Source organism: Hakea prostrata, chromosome 1, assembly GCF_041222555.1.
Source record: "Hakea prostrata isolate BN-2017 chromosome 1, UWA_Hpros_2, whole genome shotgun sequence".
Classification (NCBI taxonomy): domain Eukaryota; kingdom Viridiplantae; phylum Streptophyta; class Magnoliopsida; order Proteales; family Proteaceae; genus Hakea; species Hakea prostrata.
In genome coordinates, this window is record NC_142600.1 from 72,601,251 (window position 1) to 72,624,686 (window position 23,436).

General features: G+C 37.0%; 2 protein-coding genes across 3 annotated transcripts; one reads left to right on the top strand and one right to left on the bottom strand.

Moving 5' to 3' along the window:
* Positions 1 to 1,694: 1,694 nt before the first annotated feature.
* LOC149029864 (F-box protein At2g17036-like) lies at positions 1,695 to 3,986 on the top strand. Of its 2 annotated transcripts, none has more exons than XM_089151746.1 (2): positions 1,695 to 2,008; positions 2,110 to 3,986. In XM_089151746.1, the coding sequence occupies exon 2, from the start codon at positions 2,398 to 2,400 to the stop codon at positions 3,388 to 3,390; it is 993 nt and encodes a 330-aa protein (XP_089007872.1). In that variant the 5' UTR covers positions 1,695 to 2,008; positions 2,110 to 2,397; the 3' UTR covers positions 3,391 to 3,986. The 2 variants fall into 2 exon arrangements, with proteins under 2 accessions (XP_089007872.1, XP_089007880.1); XM_089151754.1 differs by having other exon boundaries at positions 2,115 to 3,986.
* An 11,954-nt stretch (positions 3,987 to 15,940) lies between these two features.
* LOC149029865 (WRKY transcription factor 22-like) lies at positions 15,941 to 17,856 on the bottom strand. Its single transcript, XM_089151766.1, has 3 exons — positions 17,386 to 17,856; positions 17,141 to 17,254; positions 15,941 to 16,983 (listed from the first exon to the last, which is right to left on the bottom strand). The coding sequence occupies exons 1-3, from the start codon at positions 17,808 to 17,810 to the stop codon at positions 16,434 to 16,436; spliced, it is 1,089 nt and encodes a 362-aa protein (XP_089007892.1). The 5' UTR covers positions 17,811 to 17,856; the 3' UTR covers positions 15,941 to 16,433.
* Positions 17,857 to 23,436: the final 5,580 nt, after the last annotated feature.

Sequence of the window (23,436 nt, forward strand, 5' to 3'; positions counted from 1 at the left end):
ATAAGTAAATAAGATTGATGGATTTGATCGAATTAGTTGCTTAAGTTTGTGGATTAGGTTGACAAATTGTAAGGTACTTCCAAATATTGCTTCTTCAATGATTTTAAAGAGAACTACATTGGTTCACAAAGATAGCACTCTTGGATGGATGGATACCTTCACTCTCTGAATCATGTTCAATTTTAAATTGAGAACTTGAAATTATTGAACATTCAAATATTTGGTATAGATTGTTTAATGCTTGGATAAAGCTAACGTCTTCATGGGTGTGTGAGCTTCTTACACATGTGATTGTCCCATATTGAGTGATGTAGTTGACTTCCCTTCTCTTCCTGTGAAAAGCTCTGGAAGCCCTTCAAGAAGTTTACCCAGAATAAGAATTATTACAGATTATTTAATAAGTTATTGATAATTAAAACCCAAGAAAAAAAACCATTAATGCCAGAGGATCAAATACCTTAAACCCTAGTAACATCACTTTCGCCAAAACTTACTACCAACCATGGGTTCAAAAAGCTTAGGATGAACTCGTTAACGATTGTACTGAGTTGGAAGTTGGAACCTATAACTGGGTTCTAATGGGATCATGTTTAATTAGTGATATTTAATTTTGACCAATAAATGTGTCTCAATAATTTCATGGTTGATGTATTGAATTTTGGAAATTATTGTTATGCTCTTTAGTTAATAAAATAAAATAACAAAAGCAGATTCACTTTCAGAATCAAGGTAACCAAATGAGGTTTCTGATAGATTCACTTGTCAAAATCAAGGTAACCAAACATGATTTTTTTTTAGAATATGATTCTAAAGAACCTAATTCCACAGATTCATGATTCCCTAGAAACATGATTCTGAACCTGATTCCACAGAATTGCGAAACCAAACGCCACCTAAAACTCCATGAACTAAAACATCTATTACAATATTACTCCTCTCTTTGAAAGAAGACATCCTTACCAATGGCGGAGCCACGTTGGGACCGGAGGGGGCCATGCCCCCCCCCCCCCCGGATTTTTTGAAATTGTAAGTATTCTTGTTTTTCTCCTTATTTCTCTATCTTTAAATGTGAAATACCACTATTTGGCCCCCATCCAAAAATTAAAAATAAAAATTTAAGATAAAAATGATGGGTACAAATGTCATTCATAATTTTTCTCACACGTCTCACAAAATATTGAAATAGTTAGCAAACTTTGGAATTTTCATAAATCTTCTCCACATCAGGTATTCAGTCTCTCTTTCTCAAATTATTCATTTCTCTCTCTCACACTCATGAATTTTCTATTAATTTACCTCATTTTTAATGTAAACTCCACCCCTGATCCTTACTCATTCTTTTTTTTTTTTTTGGTAGAAAGGGACCTATATATTAACACACCCACGCAAGACATCAAGATTACAAAGATCAACGGACAGTGCCTTATAAGCAAGAGAGTCAGCCTTGCCCATTCTTTATTGGAGGAAAAGAATATACACAACAAGCCAATGGGGGAGTAATAGAATGGTTAGGAACCTGCTTCTCAATGGAGAGGTCACGGGTTCAACCCCCACCAGCGGCATATGTAATATCTCTATCCCTATATATAAAAAGCGTATTTTTTCCAATATATATATATATACAACAAAGTGATAAGACTAGACACTAGACACAAGGATAGCGACAAAGACAGGAGCAGATCAGTCCAATTTAACGCGAGATTGAGCTTGGCTTGTCCCCTTATGATTTAGGGTCGTGAACAAGAATTTTAAATGGAAAAAAATCCATATTTTTCATTCTCATACATGTTAAATAAAAATTCGTTGAATCCTAATCGGAAAAGGAAACGACAAGATTACCTTGAGATCTATTTATACATAGATAGAGGGAGAGTAGATCGTTTGGAACTTACCAGAAGAAGGCAGAAGCTGCGATTGGATTAAGCCCAAGCGTGAGATTAACTCACCTAGGGCTAGGTGGTGTTTCTCATTGGACATCGATCTATTGATTATCACTCGATCCCTGCAGGTAGCTATTCCATATCTTGATCTTCCATTTGATAGTTTCTCTGTTTGTTTGTCTTTAATTGGTAACTTAGCATGACATCCCTTCCTGTCAACCTGTCAAAGCGAAGGAGGTTGGAGATATCAACTGCAAACGGCGATGGTGGTTTCAAGAATAATATCACTACGATACTCCCAGACGAAATCTTGATCCTAATAATAAACAAATTAGACTTGGTGGAGTTTCATCGTGTCAGTGTAGTTTGTCGATCATGGCGTCAATCACTGTTTAAGCCTCAATACCTTAAACCTCAATTCCCATGGTTGGTGCTTTCCTTCTCAGACGAATCAAGACGAGTTCTTCATCATGATGGGTTTTTCAATGCCTTACGTGGCAAAATTTATAGCTTTGAAATGCCTAAAGTTCGTGGTGTTCGGTGTTGTGGGTCTAACTGGGGATGGTTGATAATGTTCAGTTATTTAAAGGGACGCATGTTTGTATACAATCCATTTACTAGGGTTCGAATTGAACTTCCCTCTAGATCCACTTTTACTCGTATTGACCCTTCACATCTTTATGCTGGGAGTCGAAACCACATTCGCAAGGCTATGTTGGTGTCACCTGCTGCTGCTACTAATAACTTTACTTTGAATGCAAACAAGGTTGTATCCAGAGTGGCGGTGGTGGATGATTGTTTGGTCATTGCTATTTGTGGGAGGCGTCATTTAACCTTCTGTAGACCAGGAGATAAGAGCTGGATTCCGTCCAGAGTTGACTTTATCGGAGCCCCTCATGGAATTGAAGACTTTATTGTCTATGATGGAAGACTGTACGCCATCAGGCTTAGCTATGATCTTATACTCTTGGAATTACTTCCTCAGATAAGAGAAACAAGTTGTAACATTGCTTGTCCAGCAGTAGCAGATATTGCAGCAGTAGATATCGATCCTCAGCATCATCACGTGAAGTTTCTTTATTTGGTAGAGTCTTGTGGAGAGTTGCTAATGGTTATAAAAAGGACTGAATTTGTTTCATATAGTTTAGGGTTAGAATCTCCCAAAACTTACATGTTCTGGATTTTCAGGTTAGATCTACAACATCGATGCTGGGTTAAGGTTGAGGATTTAGGTGATCAGATGCTGTTTATTGGTACAAGTACTGGATTCTCTTATTCAGCACTTCACTATAATGGATTTAGAGGGAATTCCATATACTTCACAGATGAGTACTTGGACGTAACAACGTCTGTTGATGTGGGTGTGTTTGTTGATGTGGGTGTGTTTCACTTGGACGACAACAGCATTGAACATATTTGCCCGACTGGTTTTTATTCCCGTGCGTCTCCACCCATTTGGTTTGCCCCCATTACTTGGCAGGGAGGAAGACGATTTGTGGACAGTTGTTGAAGAGGCTTATCTGTTTTTTAATGCTATTTATATTCTTTATATTTGTATGCTTATGTTATGTAGAATTGTTTGCTTTTATTTTATCATATTAAGGCAAACATTATGGATTGATTGGCTTCCAAATTTTTTATAATGTTTCAATGGGAAGTTCTCCTGTAATGCAACCGTTGGTTAAGTTTGTTATATAGATCTAGATTGATCGCTGTATTTTGAAGTTCTGATCAAAATGCATTAGGACTTCTCTTCAGTCCCAGCTGTCCTAGTCTTTCGAGTTTTCAAACCAGAAGTGTGTCCAGTGGTGGAGTTGACTCCATTATTATCCTAAGGTTTGGCACCTGCGAAGCTGCTGGGCAGCAAACTCTTGTTTTGGCCAAGCAAGCACTCCCTCACAATGCTCTACCAGCAGCAACCAAATCCATGTTCCTCTATCTAAAGAAATGAAAACAGTATAATTTACCAATCTAGAAAGGAATCAACTGCTATAAGTATCACAGCCAACTAGAGTAGCTGAGGGAGATTAACGAGGGATAGCTTTCCCCTTGATTAGTGAAGGAGAGCAGAAGGATATAAATATAATACTACTTTTCTTGTGTTGTTTTGACCACTCATTCAAAATTCAGAATGGCTGATTACTCCTATTGAACTAGATCTCTCTCTCCCCCTTCTAGCTTGAGGTGAAAATTAATCAAAAAGTGAGGAAGGGGATGGGTTTGGATCCTCCCCTTGGAGGGGCTCTTCCAATGAGTCTCAATGAGTTATAAAATTCAATCATGGTGAAAATTTCAATTGGAACCTAAGTTTCATCCTGTAATAGACCGAAAAATCTAGGTTGGTTGAAACCTGGTAGTTTCTTTTGAAGTTTTGACCTAGGTTTGGGCCTTGTATGACCTCCAAATGGTTTGAATTCTTGTTTCTTGCACATTTAAGGCATAATAAACATAACGAAACTACTATTTTACCTTAAAAAAAAAGCACTAAAAAGTTAGCATTCTTTTAGCTACCATATGACAAAGAATCGAGAAGTTCCAACTGTATTACATAGCATGGTTAGAACTTAAAGCAACTTACAAAGTTTCAAATTTTCAAATTTCAATTACATAGACAAGTAAACAACAAATGACTAGTTTTGATAAGTACAAATGTATTGCATACAGGCATGGAATCATCAAAGATCAACAAGATTGACATACGTTAATTATTGATAGAATGTTTACATATACAAAAAAATCTACAAAATACAATGGCCAACTAGATTAAATGATGGCCATTCAAGGCATGCATGAACCCCCAAAAAAGGGGGAAACTCGGGAAGTTTGGAGGTATTGGGTGTAGCTCATGCTTCACATTCTATTGCCAACAAAGTTTCCTTTGTAGCTGTTGTGGTTTAAGAAATGTTTAAAGGCAAAGGAATTGTGAAATTAGGTGAAAATAAGATAAAAATCAACAAACACAAGGAAAAACAAGTTGAAGTGTCAAAACTAGTGAAATTTCGGTTGGAACTTGCAAAATAGTCGAAACTTGCAAAATGTCGGTCGAAACTTGGAATGTCGATTTGATATTTTGCAGGCATTTAGGTCGAGTTGTTAGAAGAAAAAAAAAAAAGAACTATGAGCCATTACAGGAAGACACTCTTACACCTATCCTTCACAATGGCCCCCAAGTTCCTGAGGTATGCCTCTTGCTTCCAATCAAATTTCTCCTTTATCTGCTTTATTTTTTGACTTTTCAATTTTTTCTAGGTACCCGTTCGATTACATGAAATGTTGTTCCTTTCAACCAGCCCTAGCACTGTTTGATATTTTTGCACAAGCAATCCTTGAACAACGAACAACAAGCTAAACATCATACCTTTAGAAGTAGTATGTAAATCATTGAATATTACTAACTTGGTAAGAACATACTGGATGCACAGTTAGATCTTAGTAGCATTCATTCTTTTGCACTTCATACATATCATATATGCATTTCTGATAGTGTTGACATTTGGATGAGAATTATGTTGTTCTTATTGAGTTTGTCAGAACTCTTTCCTTTATTTTTCATGTTGTATTAGCCTGTAAAGATGGAGGACATGCGCCGGAAATTGGATTGGTACCCCATGAAGGAGCCTTCTCGTATGAAGAGGATGTGGCACCGGCAATGGGAGATGGAGATAGCCTATGCGGGAGCTCCTATGAGTGCATGGAGTGTGCTTATAGCACCCATTGATGGACGAAGGAGACAGGTTGCCAAGCAATTTGCCCATCGTATGGAGAAGAATTGGAGAACCCCTCACCTTGCTAAGTTCTCAGCTTTAGAGAAAGAAACTGGAAAGAAGATTATTTGAATTATTTTGATTTGCTTCCGCTGAACTCATATTCTTTTTGATCATTAATTCTTTCATTGATTATTTTATTGGAGTATTTGGACTTCTGTAAACTTTCTATTAATTATTGCACTTATTCTTGCTCATGATTATTTATTACTTACATTTATTATTATTGATGGTAAGACCGTGGATCCTGTGACGGTTCACTCCCACGGGTTGTCGGGCGGGTAACCGCAGTTCAACTTGCGCAACGCACGAAAGCTCAATTTAGGAACAAGCAAGGGAGCGAGTGCTGCGCGCTAAAGCCGTTCGTTGCGAGCGCATCCGTTTTCTTGCTCTCTTTGTTTTGTTTGAGGAGCTGCTTCGACAGGTGTGACAGGTCGACTGGCCAGTCGACCACCAATCGACCAACAGGGTCATTAAGGTCAAAATTGGAAATCCTGGTAATTTTTGGACTTTTTATGCTATTTAGGGGGGAACTTTGTGTTTTTCACTCACAATCAATTCTAAGCCTCTGGAGAATGTGGGAAGAACCCTAGAACCTCTCCTCTAAAGCCAAGGAAGATCCTCAAGCATCCATTTGAGTTTCTTCGTCGATTCTTCTTTTAAAAGGTTAGTAACCGATTCGTTTCTTCTTTGATTCATTCTTTCTTATATACTTCTGATCTTTTGATTATGAGTAGGGTATTACACTACTAGAATGACCTCTTCTTTGTTTCTGCTAGCCATAGAGTGAATCCCCCATTCACTCTATATTCTTGAACCATATGGTGATGTTCTTGTTTCTTGATTTTACCTGAATTCTTGATTACTCCCTTGTGTTGTTTTTCCTACAAAGTTTATGATTGTGGGAAAGGTCTCATTCCCATTACCATGACCTTCCCTTGTGTCCTAATGATTGAGGGGTTGATCCGTAATGTTCCTTGGACCATTAGAAACCAAAAGTAGGGAGATTTTGGGAGGAAACCCTTGGATAACCCAGGGTAACCAATTTGGTTAAAACTATTGTTTATGTTAACTTGGTGGATCCTCTCCAATGCCATTCTTGATTTTGAAATACTAATTCTGTGTTTCCCTTACCCTCTGTGAACCTACCTTGGGTTATTTTGTGAGAGTTGATTTTGGTAACCCTCATGAGAGGTAACCAAATTAGGAAACCCTAATCCTTTATTAATTGTTGGTTCATCCCCAAAGCTTTTCTTGATGTGATTTCTTATTCTTTATTCCCTAGGGTGAATCTTTATTCTCCCTAGCCTTTCCATGAGAGTCTCCATGAGAGTCAGGGACTATATATGATGAAATCCTAAATTGTTATGGCTCAATCAAGATCATATCTTTCGACCATGATTTGATGCTTCGACTGTCTTAGATAGTCCTAATATGTTCTAGGAAGCGCCCCTTCGAATTTCGGAGCAATCGGACTTCAAACGAAGAAGTTATGACCAAATTGCAGCCTCGTATTTCAGTCGGCCAACAGAGTCAGTAGCCTCAAATCTACATTGTTTACTTCCGTTTGACTTTTAATCTTCTAGGTCTTATTCCCTAATTATTATTATATGTTTGTTTAGGGTTTAATTGCTAGTCTTGAACCTCTTCCTCATTATTCTACGGAACTCTTTGATTACTCAAGGTAAGGATGGTTGATCCCTAATAACCTAATATGTTTGTCTTTAGATTTGATTACATGATCATCAGTACTGTTGTGCTTAGTTTCTTATAATTATATTGTTGATGTAGTTCTTCAACTATCAGTAGTACTTGTTCTTATAATGCAATTGTTATTTCAATTATGAATGATCACTTACTTATGTTTTATATTATCAGTTGTGCTTGTGAACGACTAATTGGGAATGTGATTGCCTAGGTTGTGATTTGGAAATGGGGAATGCCTTCTTGCCTTTGGACACTAGTGGAGGTGGTATGGGACATTTTCCTATGGTGCCCCTTGGCGCTTTCCCTGATTACTGGTTGACATGCATAGGACATGTCTAGAAGTGTTTGGCTATGATGTCCCTATTATATCAGACCTGATCGGAAGCCCGTGGTAGCAATGGGGATTTGTGGGCGCAGACCAAACGGAGGCGTGAGAGAGCGTTGACCTAAACTCCAACCAAGGTTGTCCGAGAAGGTTTCATTACCCATTGCCAACTGGAGAACCCAAGATGCCGAGAAGGCTGAGGGAGAGTGATTTGAGACCCTACCCAGAGGAGTATGGTGCTATGACTTAAAACATGTTTGCCAATAGAGACCAGCATATATAGAGTTAGAAGCATATCTGCATTGTTTGTTTCATATCATTGTGCATTCTGTATGATTTTCTATCATGTGTTATTATGGATTGAACTACCTCGCTGAGTTCTTTTGAACTCACTCATTTTTGCAACATCTTTTGTTAGACTTTCCTACAGGTACTACAACTGTTGATTATGATGGTCAATACTATGAAGACCAAGTTGATGATTCTTATGGTACTCAAGGTACTGGCTACGGTGATTACGCCGGTGAAGATTACCAGTACGAGACTAATACTTATCAGGAGTAGTTCGGCTTTAGCACTTGTGTGCCAGCGATGGGACATCATCTCATCCTCTTTTTGATCTTTTATAGTTTCGTTGAGACCTTAGTTGTTTGTTCCCCTTTTATTTTGGGAACCTGATTGTAATCTTTTCTTTTTGATCTACTTTTCTCTGCTACTGTGGAGTGATTTTCGCCTCACTCTACACTTGAATGGTATCATTTTCTGCACGCTGATGTTCTTTTGTGATCCTTGTGACATCCTTCTTGACTTTTATTATTAAATTACTTGAATACAATGATTTGTTCATGCTTTTGATTATATTATTGTGCTAAGTGGATATGATCGTTCCTAAACTTGATCTTCCGGACTGTAGATCACACACTCGGGTATTCCAGATAGGGTACCGACTGGGTGGATGTGACAGGTTCAGTTTCAACGGTTCGGGGTACAAATTGACACCCCTAGGGTACATAGCCAACCAGTCATCGTTCAAAATAAACTAGTCCAATATCCCTTCGACGCGATGCAATCTGGTTTGTTTGTTGGACCACGTAGATTTCATACCATGTGTAGGAACTTTTATGGAGATTGTAAGAAGAGATGAAGGTAGACAAGGGTTCAACATCCTTCCACGAAAGCGGGGGATGCCCCCTTGTCTATCAGTTACTAAAGAATAACAGTTCCAATCGCCATTGAGAAGCCATGGCATGTTTACAAAAGATCCTAATTGATGTAAAGTTTCCCACTATTGCCGCTGCTGTGATGGAGAGGAGTGCAAGTAAACAAAAGATTGATGCCATTGCATAGATGAGCTAGTCACCATCACAAGCATACACCAGTTGGACTACCACACTACATCCACTGAAACCGAGGAGTCCTAAAATAAGAGCAACCACCTACTCGACCTCGGGGAGGGGAGGACAAAAAACTAGAAAAGCCCTCATTTTTTACACAAAAGTTGAGGCTAGACCTTGGACAACTTAACTTGACACAAAATAACAAGGATGGTCGAAATTTACGAATAAAACCTTGAAGCTCCATTTGAGTCGAGGGATGACCAAGCCCTCGACAATTAAGGCTGAATTGGATCACGGCACCTGTGATGGCTAAATCCGGCCAGCCATCTCAGCCTTAGTTAAGAAAACAGAAGTAATCTGCTCATCCACCTTCATCTTTTTAAAGACTATGTTAGCTTAGGACTCATATATTACATCTGAGTCCGATCTGGGAAGACACTGAGTGCAAAATTTTAGAATCATATTAATGCCAATGTGTGTTCAGAATTTGCATCCACATAATACCAAAATGAAAAGGAATAGTGGCGGCTGGTATAGCTAGATCCCAAGGTTGCATGAATAGATATGTGACCCCTTGTATTGCCATGGTTGAGAGAAAGTGATACAGTGTGCAACTCTTGTCGAGTTAAATCTAAGAATAAACATGTCTGGGGCTCCTTCAGTCAAATAATAGATTTCTACTACGATGATGGCTTCGAATTGCCAAGCTTTATTTGCCAAGAGCTGAAGTTTATAGTTATTAACAACAATGATATCTGGCACCCGACCGATGATAGCATAACGAAAACCATATAAATGTCAGCTAGCTTCCCTGGAGTAAAGGCGATGGTGGATGGTTGTCTATCAGGGAGCCAGAGCTTCAGGACAAACTTTGAAGAGGGGGAAATAGCAGAGGGGTTCATGGTAATAGAGCCCAAAGGAAGGTGGGAGGAAGCCATCCTATGAGACTCCACGAACCATATTCTTTTCACATGAGAAAAGTTTGTTAATAGTTTTTTTTTTTTTTTTTTTTTTTTTTTTTAATTATTGTTTATTTAGACCTCATTTTTTCACCGTTATTCTTTTCACTTTAAAAAAGTATGTTAATATCTTCATGCTATAGAGTTTTATTTACTTATTATTATTGTAGTGGCTGGAGAAGATGCACTTATCTTTTTTTCCTAGTTACCTCTAAATGTAAAAATTGACACAAAAATGTGTATTACAAAAGTATGTCATTTTGACGTGGAAATAGACACATTAGTGTATTGATTCAAAAACTATTGTCCAAGTTGACCTCAGATGTTATCTTTGATCCAACTTGAGGGGGAGTGTTATTGGATATTAGTCTTTCAGTATAACATAAAGACTAATAGTCCTAAACATTGTAAAGTTCCCATTCCTTGTAGAACTCCACTCATTGTAAAATATCACATCATGTATACTACCATCTCTATTTAAAGATAATGAAAGCGCTCCCGAGAATATAGTTAATTGGGGATTTCACTGTGGTCGTAGACTTCACATTGAAGATCGAACCACGTTAAAATCTTGTATTCATTGTGAACATGGTATCAGAGTTATCTGACATACTTGGTAATGGGGTAGGAGAGCAAATTTCTGCACAACAAATTCATTATAATGATCCATATTCTCCCCCTGAATTTGACTCGTGCCAAGATAAAACATATGAATTTCATTAAAAGAAACATCACAAGACCTTAGTTGTTTGTTCATTGAGACCTTAGTTGTTTGTTCTCATTTTATTTTGGGAACCGATTGTAATCTTTTCTTTTTTATCTACTTTTCCACTATTGTTGTGGAGTGGTTTTCTACCTCACTCTACACTTGATTGAGACTCCACAAACCATAGTAGGAAAACCAAGGTACATAACACTCCGATGACAAACATAATTCCACTCCAACTTTCCCAATCAATCGTGTGTAGATAGCATCGGCAGTCAGAAGTGAGCTTTTAAAGAGAGGAAAAGAGGCATTGTATCCATGAGCGTTGATCTGCTGGGAGACACTTCTAGGTAGTTGCAAAAGACCAAGAGGACTTGGATGAGTTCCCGGTGGTAAACAAAAGTGATAAAGCAAAGCTAGTGGTCTAGAGTCGGAGACCCTATCACTAAGGTGTTGTCATGCCGGTGACCGCCATACATGGAATTCGAAGTTAATCCACCATTATTCATTATTCTTTTCACATGAGAAAAGTATGTTAATAGTTTTTTTTTTTAATTATTGTTTATTTAACCTTATCTTTTCACCGTTATTCTTTTCACTTTAAAAAAGTATGTTAACATCTTCATGCTATAGAGTTTTTATTTACTTAATATTATTATAGTGGCTGGAGAAGATGCACTTGTCTTTTTTCTTCATTACCTCTAAATGTAAAAATTGACATAAAGATGTGGATTACGAAAGTATGTAATTTTGACGTGGAAATAGACACATTAGTGTATTGATTCTCATTTTTTTTATTCTCCATCTCCTTCGATTGTAAAGGGTGGCTAAATGAAAAGAAAATATCAAAGTCATTACTATTCAAGGTTTTTTTTTTTTTTGAGGGAGATTTAAAGAATAGAGAGTATTTGCAAAGAGAGAATAACCATTTACCATTTATGGTGATTATGCAAGGTGTTTTATCTGATTTTATATTATGAAATGATGTTCTCTAAGTAATTGACAAAAGAAATGCCAAATGAAGACCGACAAAACTGTTTTATACGTAGGCAGCAGAGCGCTCATTCTATGTGAAGAAATATATATATTCAAAGAGACAATGCTATTGTACTCTTCCTAGCCGGCCAAAATAATATTTTTCTCAATAATATAAATATAAATCTTTTCTTATGGATTGATAATTGCTTGTACCTAATTTTATAATATAAAGTCAAATTTCTCTTGCGCACAACATGACATATATAGATTTTTTTTGAAATTTTTTATTTATTAATACTAATGTTTTATATTAACTGATGACATATGGATAAAAAAATTTTGCTTCCATACACGACTCATGTATAGAAAACTCTCTGATTTATCTTTACTTGCAAGGAGAAGTGAAGGAAAGATAAGTGAAATTTTCAGATCATAGAAAACAAACTTGTATAATTACTTCTTTTATGAAGAAACTAATATAATTATTATCTTCCATGGTTATCATAACTTCAAATGGTTGTAAAATATTTGTTGCTTTGCATCTGAAAATTCTTTAATCACATGTATAAAGTATTAATGTTATTAAATATAAAACTAGATGTAATCAAATTGGATAATGATTACAAAAACTTCCATTTTTAGGCTGGAAATCTTCATTTCCCTTCCCTGTTATTCTCTTGCAACCAAATAAAATCATAGCTTTTTGGGACTTTTTTTTTTCTTTCTTCAGTAAAGTTTATGTTAAATATATTATATTTTAAAAGTTATTAAAATGTTTCTATAGAGTTTCTATTTAACATGACTCATGATGCTGGGATAATCAACAAACTAATCACAAGACATCTTTGCTATAAAAGGAATAAAGACCTTCCAGACATCATACACTTTTTAATCCAGATTGTGAAACTTTTTTTTGGGGACCGCTCCCCATGGGAGTTTGACTTTTAACCGCTTTACTAACCCCCCATTAAACCCCAAAAACCTCCCCGAAGAATAACAGAAATTTCAAATTAAAATTATTTTGGGATTTTTTAAAAAAAAAAAAAAAAATAAAAAAGAAAAAAAAGAAAAAAAAAAAAGGGAAAAAAAAAGGGAAAAAAAAAGGTTTAACGACCAGATGTTGGGATAATCAACAAACTAATCACAAGACATCTTTGCTATAAAAGGAATAAAGACCTTCCAAGACATGCAACATTTTTTCTTAATCCATGCAACTTATGAGAAACTTTTATTTGCCGGAGATACACGTGCTGTTCTCAGATTGTACGATATGTGACATTTTTGAGACTCAATGGTTGTGACTTTTGTGTCTTTCACAAATAAATAAGAAGCAAAAAATCTCCTTGCCTAGTAATCGCAACTGTTGGATCCTGTGCCATGATCTAGGAACTATGCTCGAGATACTCGCGTAGTAGCAAATACAAACTCATTTTTTAAAAGTGTTTATATGCCACAAGTATTTCACAAGCGAAAAAGATTGACCATTTAAAATTCTACAATCAGCCAAATAGATGATCCCGACTTTGTAATGGACTTCACGGAATCAGATGTTACTAAAAAGAGAAAAGAAAAGACAATCAATGATTCGGACGGTAAGGTTTCGAGTTTAAATCTCTTTGGGGCCAAGAACAAAATCATGTCATATATTTAAATTATATGTACTATAAAATAAAAAAAAAACAATCTTGAAAATATAATAATTGAACCAACCAACTCTTTCATCTGATGTTATCATCTCATCCAATTAATTACCTTCTCATGAATATTTTGCCCCACAAGATATTCCTTTGAGCAGTGTTGTTGATTTGTTGTCTGTAATTCTCCATTGATCATCAGATGATATTCTGTGAAAAAAAGCACAGTGTTATTTTAACTAGACAGAACTCATCAAAGATTCATTGCGTGGGGTGTTGGAATTGGATGCAAGGAGCCAAAATTCCAACCTTTCCCTTTTCCCTTTTCTCTCTTTCCAATTGCCATTTAAGTTTTGTCAACCTCTCCTACTTTATTGACATTTTGAAATTTTTGCTATTATGTTATGTTTTCTTACCATCTTCTTTTTCTCTTCTTCTATATCATATCATAAGATGATAAGATGGCAACTCTCATGGACCACAATGATGTGGAATGATGTTTTACTTTTTCCCTTCCCTTAACGGTCTGAAATTGGATTTTCTCTAGGATTCTTCTTCACTTTAAATAAGGGAGAGGAATTTCTTAGCAAACACCATAGAGGACCACCCCACCCCCCAATCAAGTGCCAATGGTTTCATACATAAAAAAAGATGAATGAAGTCATTTCATATGAAAGACAGAAAGGGAACCTTCTTCTGATGCTTTTATAGGATATGATACCAATAAATAATGTTATTTGATGCGATAAGAGAGAGAGTGTCAGGTTGGGATCCATTGATCAAAATATTAACACAAAAGAAAGACAACCCGACAACGATGTTGTAGGAATTATTTCTTATTTGAATTACTCAAAAAATCTTAAGATGTTTATTTCACATCTTAGCAAGAGGATCTACAAAGTGAGCCTGGTAGGTAGAACCAACGTGTAGAAAGGAAATAAAAGTCAACCTAGAAAGGAGAGGAGGAATCACAATGAAGTTGTTGGACTCTTTCCATATGCATTGTAGGTATAAATAGAATTGCTCTTGACCATGACTACCTAACACTGACATTTGTAATTATTAAATTGAAGAAGGCTTCTCATGAGATCACTGTAGATTTAATCTCTTAAATCAGGCCAATCTCAGCATAAGAATCACTTGTCAAACACGATGAATCTACATGAAGAATTGAAATATAGTGTCAATGTGGATCCCATATGGTAAGAATAAAAAAAAACACACAAGAAAGATTCATGCGTATATTTATCGATGTAAGAAAGTTTTTCCCCTTATAAACATTATCATGTTAAGCTTTTAGCAATCATCAAACTGCCCTAAATCATTATTTCATCTAGGAAAAAGTAAGGAGTGATCATATCATATGAATTAACTCAGACATCTAAAATCTACATCCACTGTATTGGGTTTGATTACTATATTTGTATGAGATAAACATAAACCCTGGAGTCCAAATACCTCAAAATTATAATTTATAAGTCAACAACTGAGCTTATACTACATTAGAATCCTCCCCAAGAAAAGGGCTTGGCATTTCCAACATCTATAAATTAACACCGACTAAGTCAATATTTTATATATTCAATTGGATTGATAAGAGTGATACATATAAAATATAAAAAGCAGGTTCTTTTAATGTTTATAAAAAAGTAGTGATTCATTTTAAGTTTGACTATATAAGTTCTACTAAGGATTAGTCAAGATGTGCATAAACTAGTTGGACATCTCAGTTTTTAAAAATATTTAATAACTTATCAATAAAGTAGGATAGAATGGTTCTTATGTTCGAGGAAAACTCCATTTTTTTTTATGAAGAAGAGAAAGACATGCTAGTTGAATTCGTTTTTCAGTTTACGTCTTAATGGGGGTAGCTGTTAGATAACTTAAATATAAAGCAATGTTTTGCCCTTAACTGCAAAAGGATTCAAATTCTTGACCACATACTACAATGCATTGATCTTTTGCCAATGAAACTACTCGAAATTTGATAATTTTAATTCATATTTTTCATAAAGTCTATATGTACCTATCTGCAACGGCTTAGGTAATCATTTTTTTTTTTTTGGTAAGAAGCTTTGACAACTTTACCATAAAACATGTTCGGTACACGTAATCGTTAACAGTATAGATGATGTGTACAAGTGTTGGCGTGTAAAGATCGTAAATATCAGGAAGGTGTCATGGATTCAATTCTCTCGAACGATATAAATAATAGTGAGTCATCTATCTTATCAAATAGAGGTCTATGCTTTCCTGACATCTCTCTACTATATATTGAAAGGGCGACTCATGTTTATACCTTACTACATCTATCCAATCGAATAGAGGTCTATGCTTTCCTAACATCTCTCTACTATATATTGAAGAGACGACTCATACTAGATCTCGCATCAACATTCAAAAGTGAACTCCACTCTTTTATTATATGATTAAGAGGTCTAATGAGAAATGAGATATATATCCTGACCTAGAGTCCATAATACCCCCTGGCTAGGACGGCTGTCTCTGTGCCGAGCAGAATTCATTGGCCAAGGTCCACTTCTTGGTTATTCAAGCTTTATAACTCAGAAGTTTGTGCTTGTTTGGATGAATGAATTTGAATTACTACAAAATAATAATAATAATAATACTCCCGGCATAAGCTCCTTCTATGTTTTACAACTAAAGGTTTTCTTTCAGTTAAAAAAAAAAAAACAAAACAAACAAAATTTCAGAAAGGGTAACAAAGTGGCTGAGATTTCGAGAAAGAAATAGACAACTGTCACGCACACACATGAAAACCTCAACTCGAAAGCTGAAATTTTTATTTTAATCTCAACAATTAATGAATAGGGTAAGACAAACAACGAAGAGCAAAACATTAGCAAAGAAAAATGATCTATGGAAGTATCTTCGTTGACCTTGGTATGGTTTTACATTTTACAGTGAATCTAGACTGCTAAAATTCATCTTAACAAAGCAAGTTTGGATCACTCTTCTATGCACTCTGTACTTTGCTTCTCGAGCCTTGGCTCTTGGTAATGGTGTGTGTTTTTAATAAAACATGTCTGGGATTCTGTGTTGCCAAGGACAAGAATAGAGATCCTCTCGAAGTTTTCAGTTTTTTCTAAGAACCCATGTCGGTGAGCGACCATTCCGGCGTCTCAGCTGCCACCAGCGGCGGTGGCGGTGTTTTGAGGGAGCCAAGAAGGTGGAAAAGTTGGAGAGAGGTGATCAGGAAAGCAATCATCCAAGGTGTCCCCACTGGTTGTTCCGGTCAGTTCATCAAGACCCACAAAAAAATCATCATCCATAACGATATCAGGGATAAATAGATCGCTATCCTCTTCGTTTTCCTCAATCATTTCTTCTTCTTCCTCGTCTTCTCCTCCTCTGCTCTCTTGCTTGGATTGTAGCAGAAGTTCATCTTCCATGGTGGCAGTTAAAGGGGTTGTTGGAGAAAGGACTGTGGTTACTGATGCTGGTGAAGAACAAGAGGGTTTGCTGGTGGGTGTTCCAGCTTCATCGCCGGTGGATCTTTGAGGGGTTGGGAACTTATGGCGAGTACTTCCGGCGAGAGAGTTCCGATGGGTAGGAACTGGGTGGTTGTGCTCGTTGGTGTAGGTGATGATCATTATTCCTGGATCTGAGCGGCTCCGCTCTACTTGTTTCCTTGCTAAGCACCCCTTTGAGCTGCTACATCTGTAGTAACCCCTATGGATGAAACAACAACAAAAAAAAAAAAAAAAAAACAGAAAACATTGATCTAATTAGAAAAATATACTGAAAAAACAGAGCAAGTTGCAGAGGTTGAACATTAAAGATTTAACCCAAAAGAAGAAAGATGCACAGAAAAGATCTGTTCTTCTACCTAGGATAAGGTGATCCTTTGATGGGTTTCTGGCCATATTTACGCCAAGCCCAAACATCTGGAGAGACGCCTTCTGCCGGTACCTGACGAACCACCTTCTTCAGTTGATTCTTCCTGTAAAAAGAAATAAAAACAGGGGAAAGAAGTTTTAGAAAATGGGCATCTGGTAAAATTTAAGAATCTTTCTCTTTATCTCAGAAGGATCTGATAAGGAATAACAAACATCGAAAGAGACAAGAGCGAACCTTCTTTTTGATCGAGGGGTCTGAGAATGACTTGCGGTTGTAGCCACAGCAGCGGCAGAAGAAGCAGAGGCAGGCACTGTTAGAGCCTGTAGAGATTGCTTCTGGTGTTGCAGTGGTTTCGTCTGTTGTTGTTTTTGTTGTTGGTGGTGCTCTTGGTCTTTGAATCCTCCACGGCCGGTGAGATGGGAAGACACGGGTTCGAATTTGGGGAAGAAAGGCTTGTAAAGTGCCTCTAATTCCTCTGTTCTGTTGTCAAGATTGGGAAAACAGAGTAGATTCTGATCATGTTGGTAGAGACCCAGAGGAGGAGGAGGAGGAGGAGTTGAGTAAGAAGGGTCTTCCATGGAGATGGAGGCGGCACTGGTGGTGGAGGTGGAAGTGCAGCAACCTCTCACCACGGCGTAGAGATCCCAGTCGTCTCCCATGTCCAGAAATTTGCAGAGCTCTTGTGTGCCTTGAAACTTGCAGAGGTAATTTCAGTTCCAGCGATGATTGCTCCCAAAAGCTCTCTTCTTGTCCCTACTCTTGCCCTGCTCGCTGCTGCTCCCGTTTGAGCATGGTAGAGAGAGAGAGAGAGAAGTAAAGGACAGCGCTGACTTTACAGGGTAAAGAGCTTTAGAACGATGAGAAGAAAAGCAAGCTATGGTTTTATAATTTATAAATGGTTGGGAGAGGACACAAAGAGAGAGAGAAAGCAAGCTCTCGAAACCGCTTTTGCTTTTTCATTGACTTTTTACAAATGTCAACGAGGGGACAAATGGTGTTCCTTCGTTACATTCGTACGCAAAAGTCCACGCGCTATGATAACCTCTATTGGCGGGACTGAGTCAACAAAGCGCCCATTTGCCGGCAGGGTCCACTTCTCCACTCAGCTTTCCTGAGTCGCCACCGGGTCTACCGCTCGAGTCGGCAGACCCCCAAACTCACATATTTTATCATCAAATCCCTCCTTAGTCCTATATAAAAAAGATACTTATCCGACGTGCGCATGTGAATCCCACTTAGAGTGCGTGCCGATTCGGATGTGATATCGGAATTCGGAAGAGGCAAAGTACCGATATTTTATATAGAACAGAATAAATTTTTTTATCTATTATCTATATGGTTAAAACTTTTTTTATGGAAAAATAATGATAAATTTTTATAAAAAGAATTGATTTTTTCTTGATTCAAATATAATTATTCTTTTGTAATTTATGCAAGTGAGATTTAATAGGATTTAAGTGTTGTTATGCAACACCATGCACAACTGGCACTACCAAGTGGGAGGCACCTTTGTGTATCCTATGTGGACTGTAGGGTGTTCGTACGTGTAGGGTAAAAGAAGTAGGGACCACCATCCACACCCTCCAAGTTGGACTTTTGAGTCTCGCTCGCAAGGCATTCTGAGAAGTTCGGTGGTGAGAAGTTCGGTGGGGACTGGAAAGACGTGTGATGAGAAACGGACGGCTGGCACGCTTACTTCCCCCTCCTCCGCAGAATACGCGTTGTGAATTGTGATGCCATGAAGTCATGGGGGGAAATTCTTCTCAGTTAAACGCGTGCGTACGGTAAGGGGCATATGACAGGTGTCAGTCGGACACAGTAACCGAAACTTTATCGTTGTTGAGGTGGGCCCCATGGGGGGAATGAGATCTGCCCCTCCTCCTCCTGAAGCGGGAGACAGCTTGCAGGTTTTGGTGGGCCCCCAGCGCTCTCTTTCCGAATCCCGATGAAAAGGAAATATCATCCGTCGGATCTGAATCCTTATCATCTTTGAATATCTCTTATCACGTGTTCTTCTTTAAGGAGAGGGTGGGAGATTTAGCGTGGGACCCACGTGTTGGTATTTGTTATGACCAGTTGCAATTTAAAAAAAGCGCGAGAATACCGTGCTATCGACCTGTCAAAAAACAACGGAGATCGTATCGAGAGATGAACAAAATCCAACGGCTGAGAATTGAATAGATCGCAATACACGTGATGTTTCAGAATAACTAATCGTCGTTTGACACGTAGTTAACTTATGTATGAAATTCAAAAGAGGAATATCCTAACACGTGAATCAACCCGCCGTTTTACAATAAAATAAATAAATAAAAACCCGACCCGCCGGTGAAACCGACAAAAACCCTACCAAGTGACCAAGTCTTTACGTACGTATGATAAAATCATATCGACGTACAGGTACACAAACCGTAATACATTACAACACGTGGCATATACATACTTATTGCTTCTGAAGCTGCATTGGTTCTCAGGTGGTTCAAAGATAATCTTAATTGATCTTAAACCAGATGTTTGCACAAAAAATAAAGTGTGAGAGTGAACCACCTCTGACCTTTATGGACAGGAAATCACTTCCGACGATTTAGTCGATTTCTGAATAACACAAAACTTCGTAGTGAGTAATTTAGGACTCAAAGGACATTCAATGTTAAGAGTGATTGCAGGAAAGTAAATGTTATTTTCTCACCTAATTTAAGGACATTCAATGTTAAGAGTGATCACAGGAGAGTAAATATTATAGTTTTCTCACCTAATTTGCATTCTATCTTTCATCCGCTACTTTTATATTGATAATCCATGATTTCATTGTAGAAAAGATTTTTCTGCTTCCTTAGATTGACATATGCTCGTTGAAGAGTCTAGATTGAATATGAAACTTGGCTTGTTGGAGAAGCCAAGGCCTAAATCTTCTTCAAGAAACTTTAGGGGCAATACACTGGAAACCGTACATTAAATGACACATTTAATGCTTTGACGCATCTAGTTCTTCCCCGAGAAGTAACATCCCTGGAGATATCATTTGAACTTCTATTCGGTAATGTGACATTACTTACGTGGCACTTAACTAATGGGTAGCCTCCTCGAAATGCCACTTTCCGGAATGAACTTAACGATTCATTATCGTTTCCCTAATTAAATCAGTACCAAAAGGTTCATTCCGATTTGCTGGCCTTATCCAAAGTAGGTGTAACAATACTATAAAATCAACCCAATCAGATCCATTATTTTGGTTATGTAACAATCTAGACTAAGTTGAGATTCTCTATCTGCAAAGATAAACAATGTATTTTTTCCACGTCCTTCTACTGGAAGAAAAAAATCCTCTACTATGCATAGTAGTGCACTTTTATCCCAAATAGAAGATTGTAATTAAAGGTTCAATTTTGAATTTTAAAAAAAATCTTCAATAATTTTTTAATTTTTAAGTTTTCTTAGCCACTTATTTGACATATAAGTGCACTACTATACACAACAGATGATGTTTTTCCCCCTCTGCCACATATTTAAGCAAATGTGGAGTGGCCCCAAGGTGAGGGGTCGTGGCCTTCCCTCACCCCTTATTTTTAATATTTCTTTTTTTCCTTTGGACTCTTTTCTTTTTTTTTTTTTTTTTTTTTTTTTTTTTTCCATTTTCCTGCCCTCTTTCCATATGTGAAATATGAACTCTCGGCGCTTCTTATTAGAGAATTTTTTTTAAGGTAAAGAGTAGAGACAGTGGTTAACAGGGGTAGAACTAGGATTTGACATCACACAAAACACAATAATTTTTTTACCCATTATGTTTTAAAAGATTTAAAAGACGGGGGATTTTCAAAAAATCAAGAGGAGACCACAGCCCATTGGCCCTGGAATAGCTTCACCTTGACGGATAGAAAAGTCATTGTAGTCACCCTAATATTGAATCCTGACTCCGCTCTTATATTTCTCTTGTATTTAGAAAGAATGTCCACTTCTAATCTATCTTCTTAATGCTCAAAGGTGTACCCACACATTTTAACCAAAGGATCCTCTAAAAGGAATCTTTCTACCTTTGCCGAACAGACATTTTAGCACTTATCCTCTTTGCAAATGAGACTCTTGTAAAGCGAAAAAGCTTGGATTCTACACATTAAATGCGCAGGATCATCAGTCGAAATTTCGGCCGTAGGATCTGAAATTTTGACCGAAATTCCGATCCCACCGCCCAAAGTGAATAACTTGATTGTAAGCAAGGTCGCTTGTAAAGGCTGAGTATGGATATCAGTGTGGGCACTATTATTGGTATCATAATCAATGTCGATATCATATGATATTACATTGATGACATGACAATCGTATAATTGTGTTCTATACTAGTAATCTATAATGGTATCATATAATTGGTAAACTCAAACAATGATAAGGATAGGAAGTGCACCATGATTGAAACCACAAAGGTGAGAAGAGTCATCAACTCACCACTACTTAAATGGGGTTGAAACTTAACCATGTCATTGTTTTTTGGATCTTATCATCTCATCAATTTTTGATGAGAGGTTGTTTTGTTACTTTAATTTATTAATAGTTTTCATTTTTACATCTATACTTGGTCAAGAGACATCTAACTAGTTCTTTGGTTTTTATGCTTTCTTCGCAAAACTGTATATGGATATTATTGATTAGCCACCTGTTTTTAGGTATTTGACCAATTTATCAAAAATTTCAAAAAAAGTTGAATCAAGTCCTTTAATCTATTATATATTAGATACCAACGCTTATACCTCAGAATGGACCTTTTTAGGCATATAACATATTATCATACTTAAATGTCGTCCTTAATGACTCTTACTCTAGGTAACTCACACACTAAAGATTAGGTAATTCTCTCTATATTTCATATTGGGTGTATCTCATTCTCACATATTGCATGAGAGAAAAAGAAAGCGATTATACACAGAAAGAAAAAAAGAGAGAAAGATGGGTCCTACTGCTTGTATTTAGAACTTAGTGGTGCGAACCGGCTTCTCTTCACCTTTTTTTCCCCTTTTGTTGTTGGGTAAATAAGTAGGTAGTACAGAAACAAGCCACTTTCTCGCTCATGATAAAATGTCTCACTTTTATTTATGGTTGATGTCACCTTATTGTCGTCCAGTTTTCGCTTACACTTTTTTTACTTAATGTCATACATTTTAGTTCTTAGACACAAAAAAAAAAAAAAAAAAGAGAAAAGGAAATGAACCACTACCTGCATTTTGAACCTCAAGTGGTGCTCTTTACCATCATTTCACCTGGTTATGGTGTGGCCATCTCAAATCAACTCCATATTCCAATAAGAAAATAGCACAATGCCGCTCCTACTAGAATGTGCCGTGTGTTTTAGACACGTGCAGATTTCAAAACCATTTGAAATATTATTTTGTTAGTTATTAAAATTTAATTTAATTTTTTATTTTTTTTGGTAGAACTCTTACAGTCTTACTCTAAAATAAAGAATGGTGATGGGCAGAAGAAGGACAGACTGAACCCTCCTTGTCAAGGTATATGCTTAGACTTTCTTTTAATCAACCTTGAAACATAGAAAACTCTACAAACATCAAAATAAGATTTGAGGTGCTTAATATCATCAGCTACTGATTTAATGGAGAAAGGGTTTTTGTTGCTCCAAAATTTGCTTCCAGTTTGATATGAAAATGCTACGAAATTAGGGATTTGTAAATAAAAAATATAGTGAGAGTGGATTGTCTCTGTAGATGGGAAGCCATCTCTAATGGTAAAGTCAGATTCTGGATAACACAAATCTTCGTAGAGATGAGTAAATGCTCGAAGAATATGAATACTCTTGGCTCATTGTAGAAGTAAATGCTATTGCTTACTTGGCTTATCAGATCATGGGGTAAAGGATTACTCTTATAGGAAAATAGGATGTCATTTGGAGAAGACGGACTTCAACCACTGGATTCTTCCAATTTGGACAAGGGGTTAGGATTCGGGATGCACCAAACTTGCAAGAGAAGCTAAAGACTTGATACATCTTTTTTCAAATCTGTCAGTGATTCTTACCAGAGTGGGCTTCAGATGTGACATATCTCCTTTTGAACTCCAGACAAGTCGAAAGGAAGCAATACCCAATGGGATATATGCGAGTTGGTGCATCCCTAGATAAGCACAGAGCATTTAATGTATAGGTATGGAGCATTTAAATTCAACTCTGACACAAGTGCATACAAGGATTATCTCTTATCAACACGCCACTCTTGCCAAGAAATGATAAGTGAGAAGTTCACTGAACGCTTACGCTGGTATGTTGAACCTTTCACGCTGCAA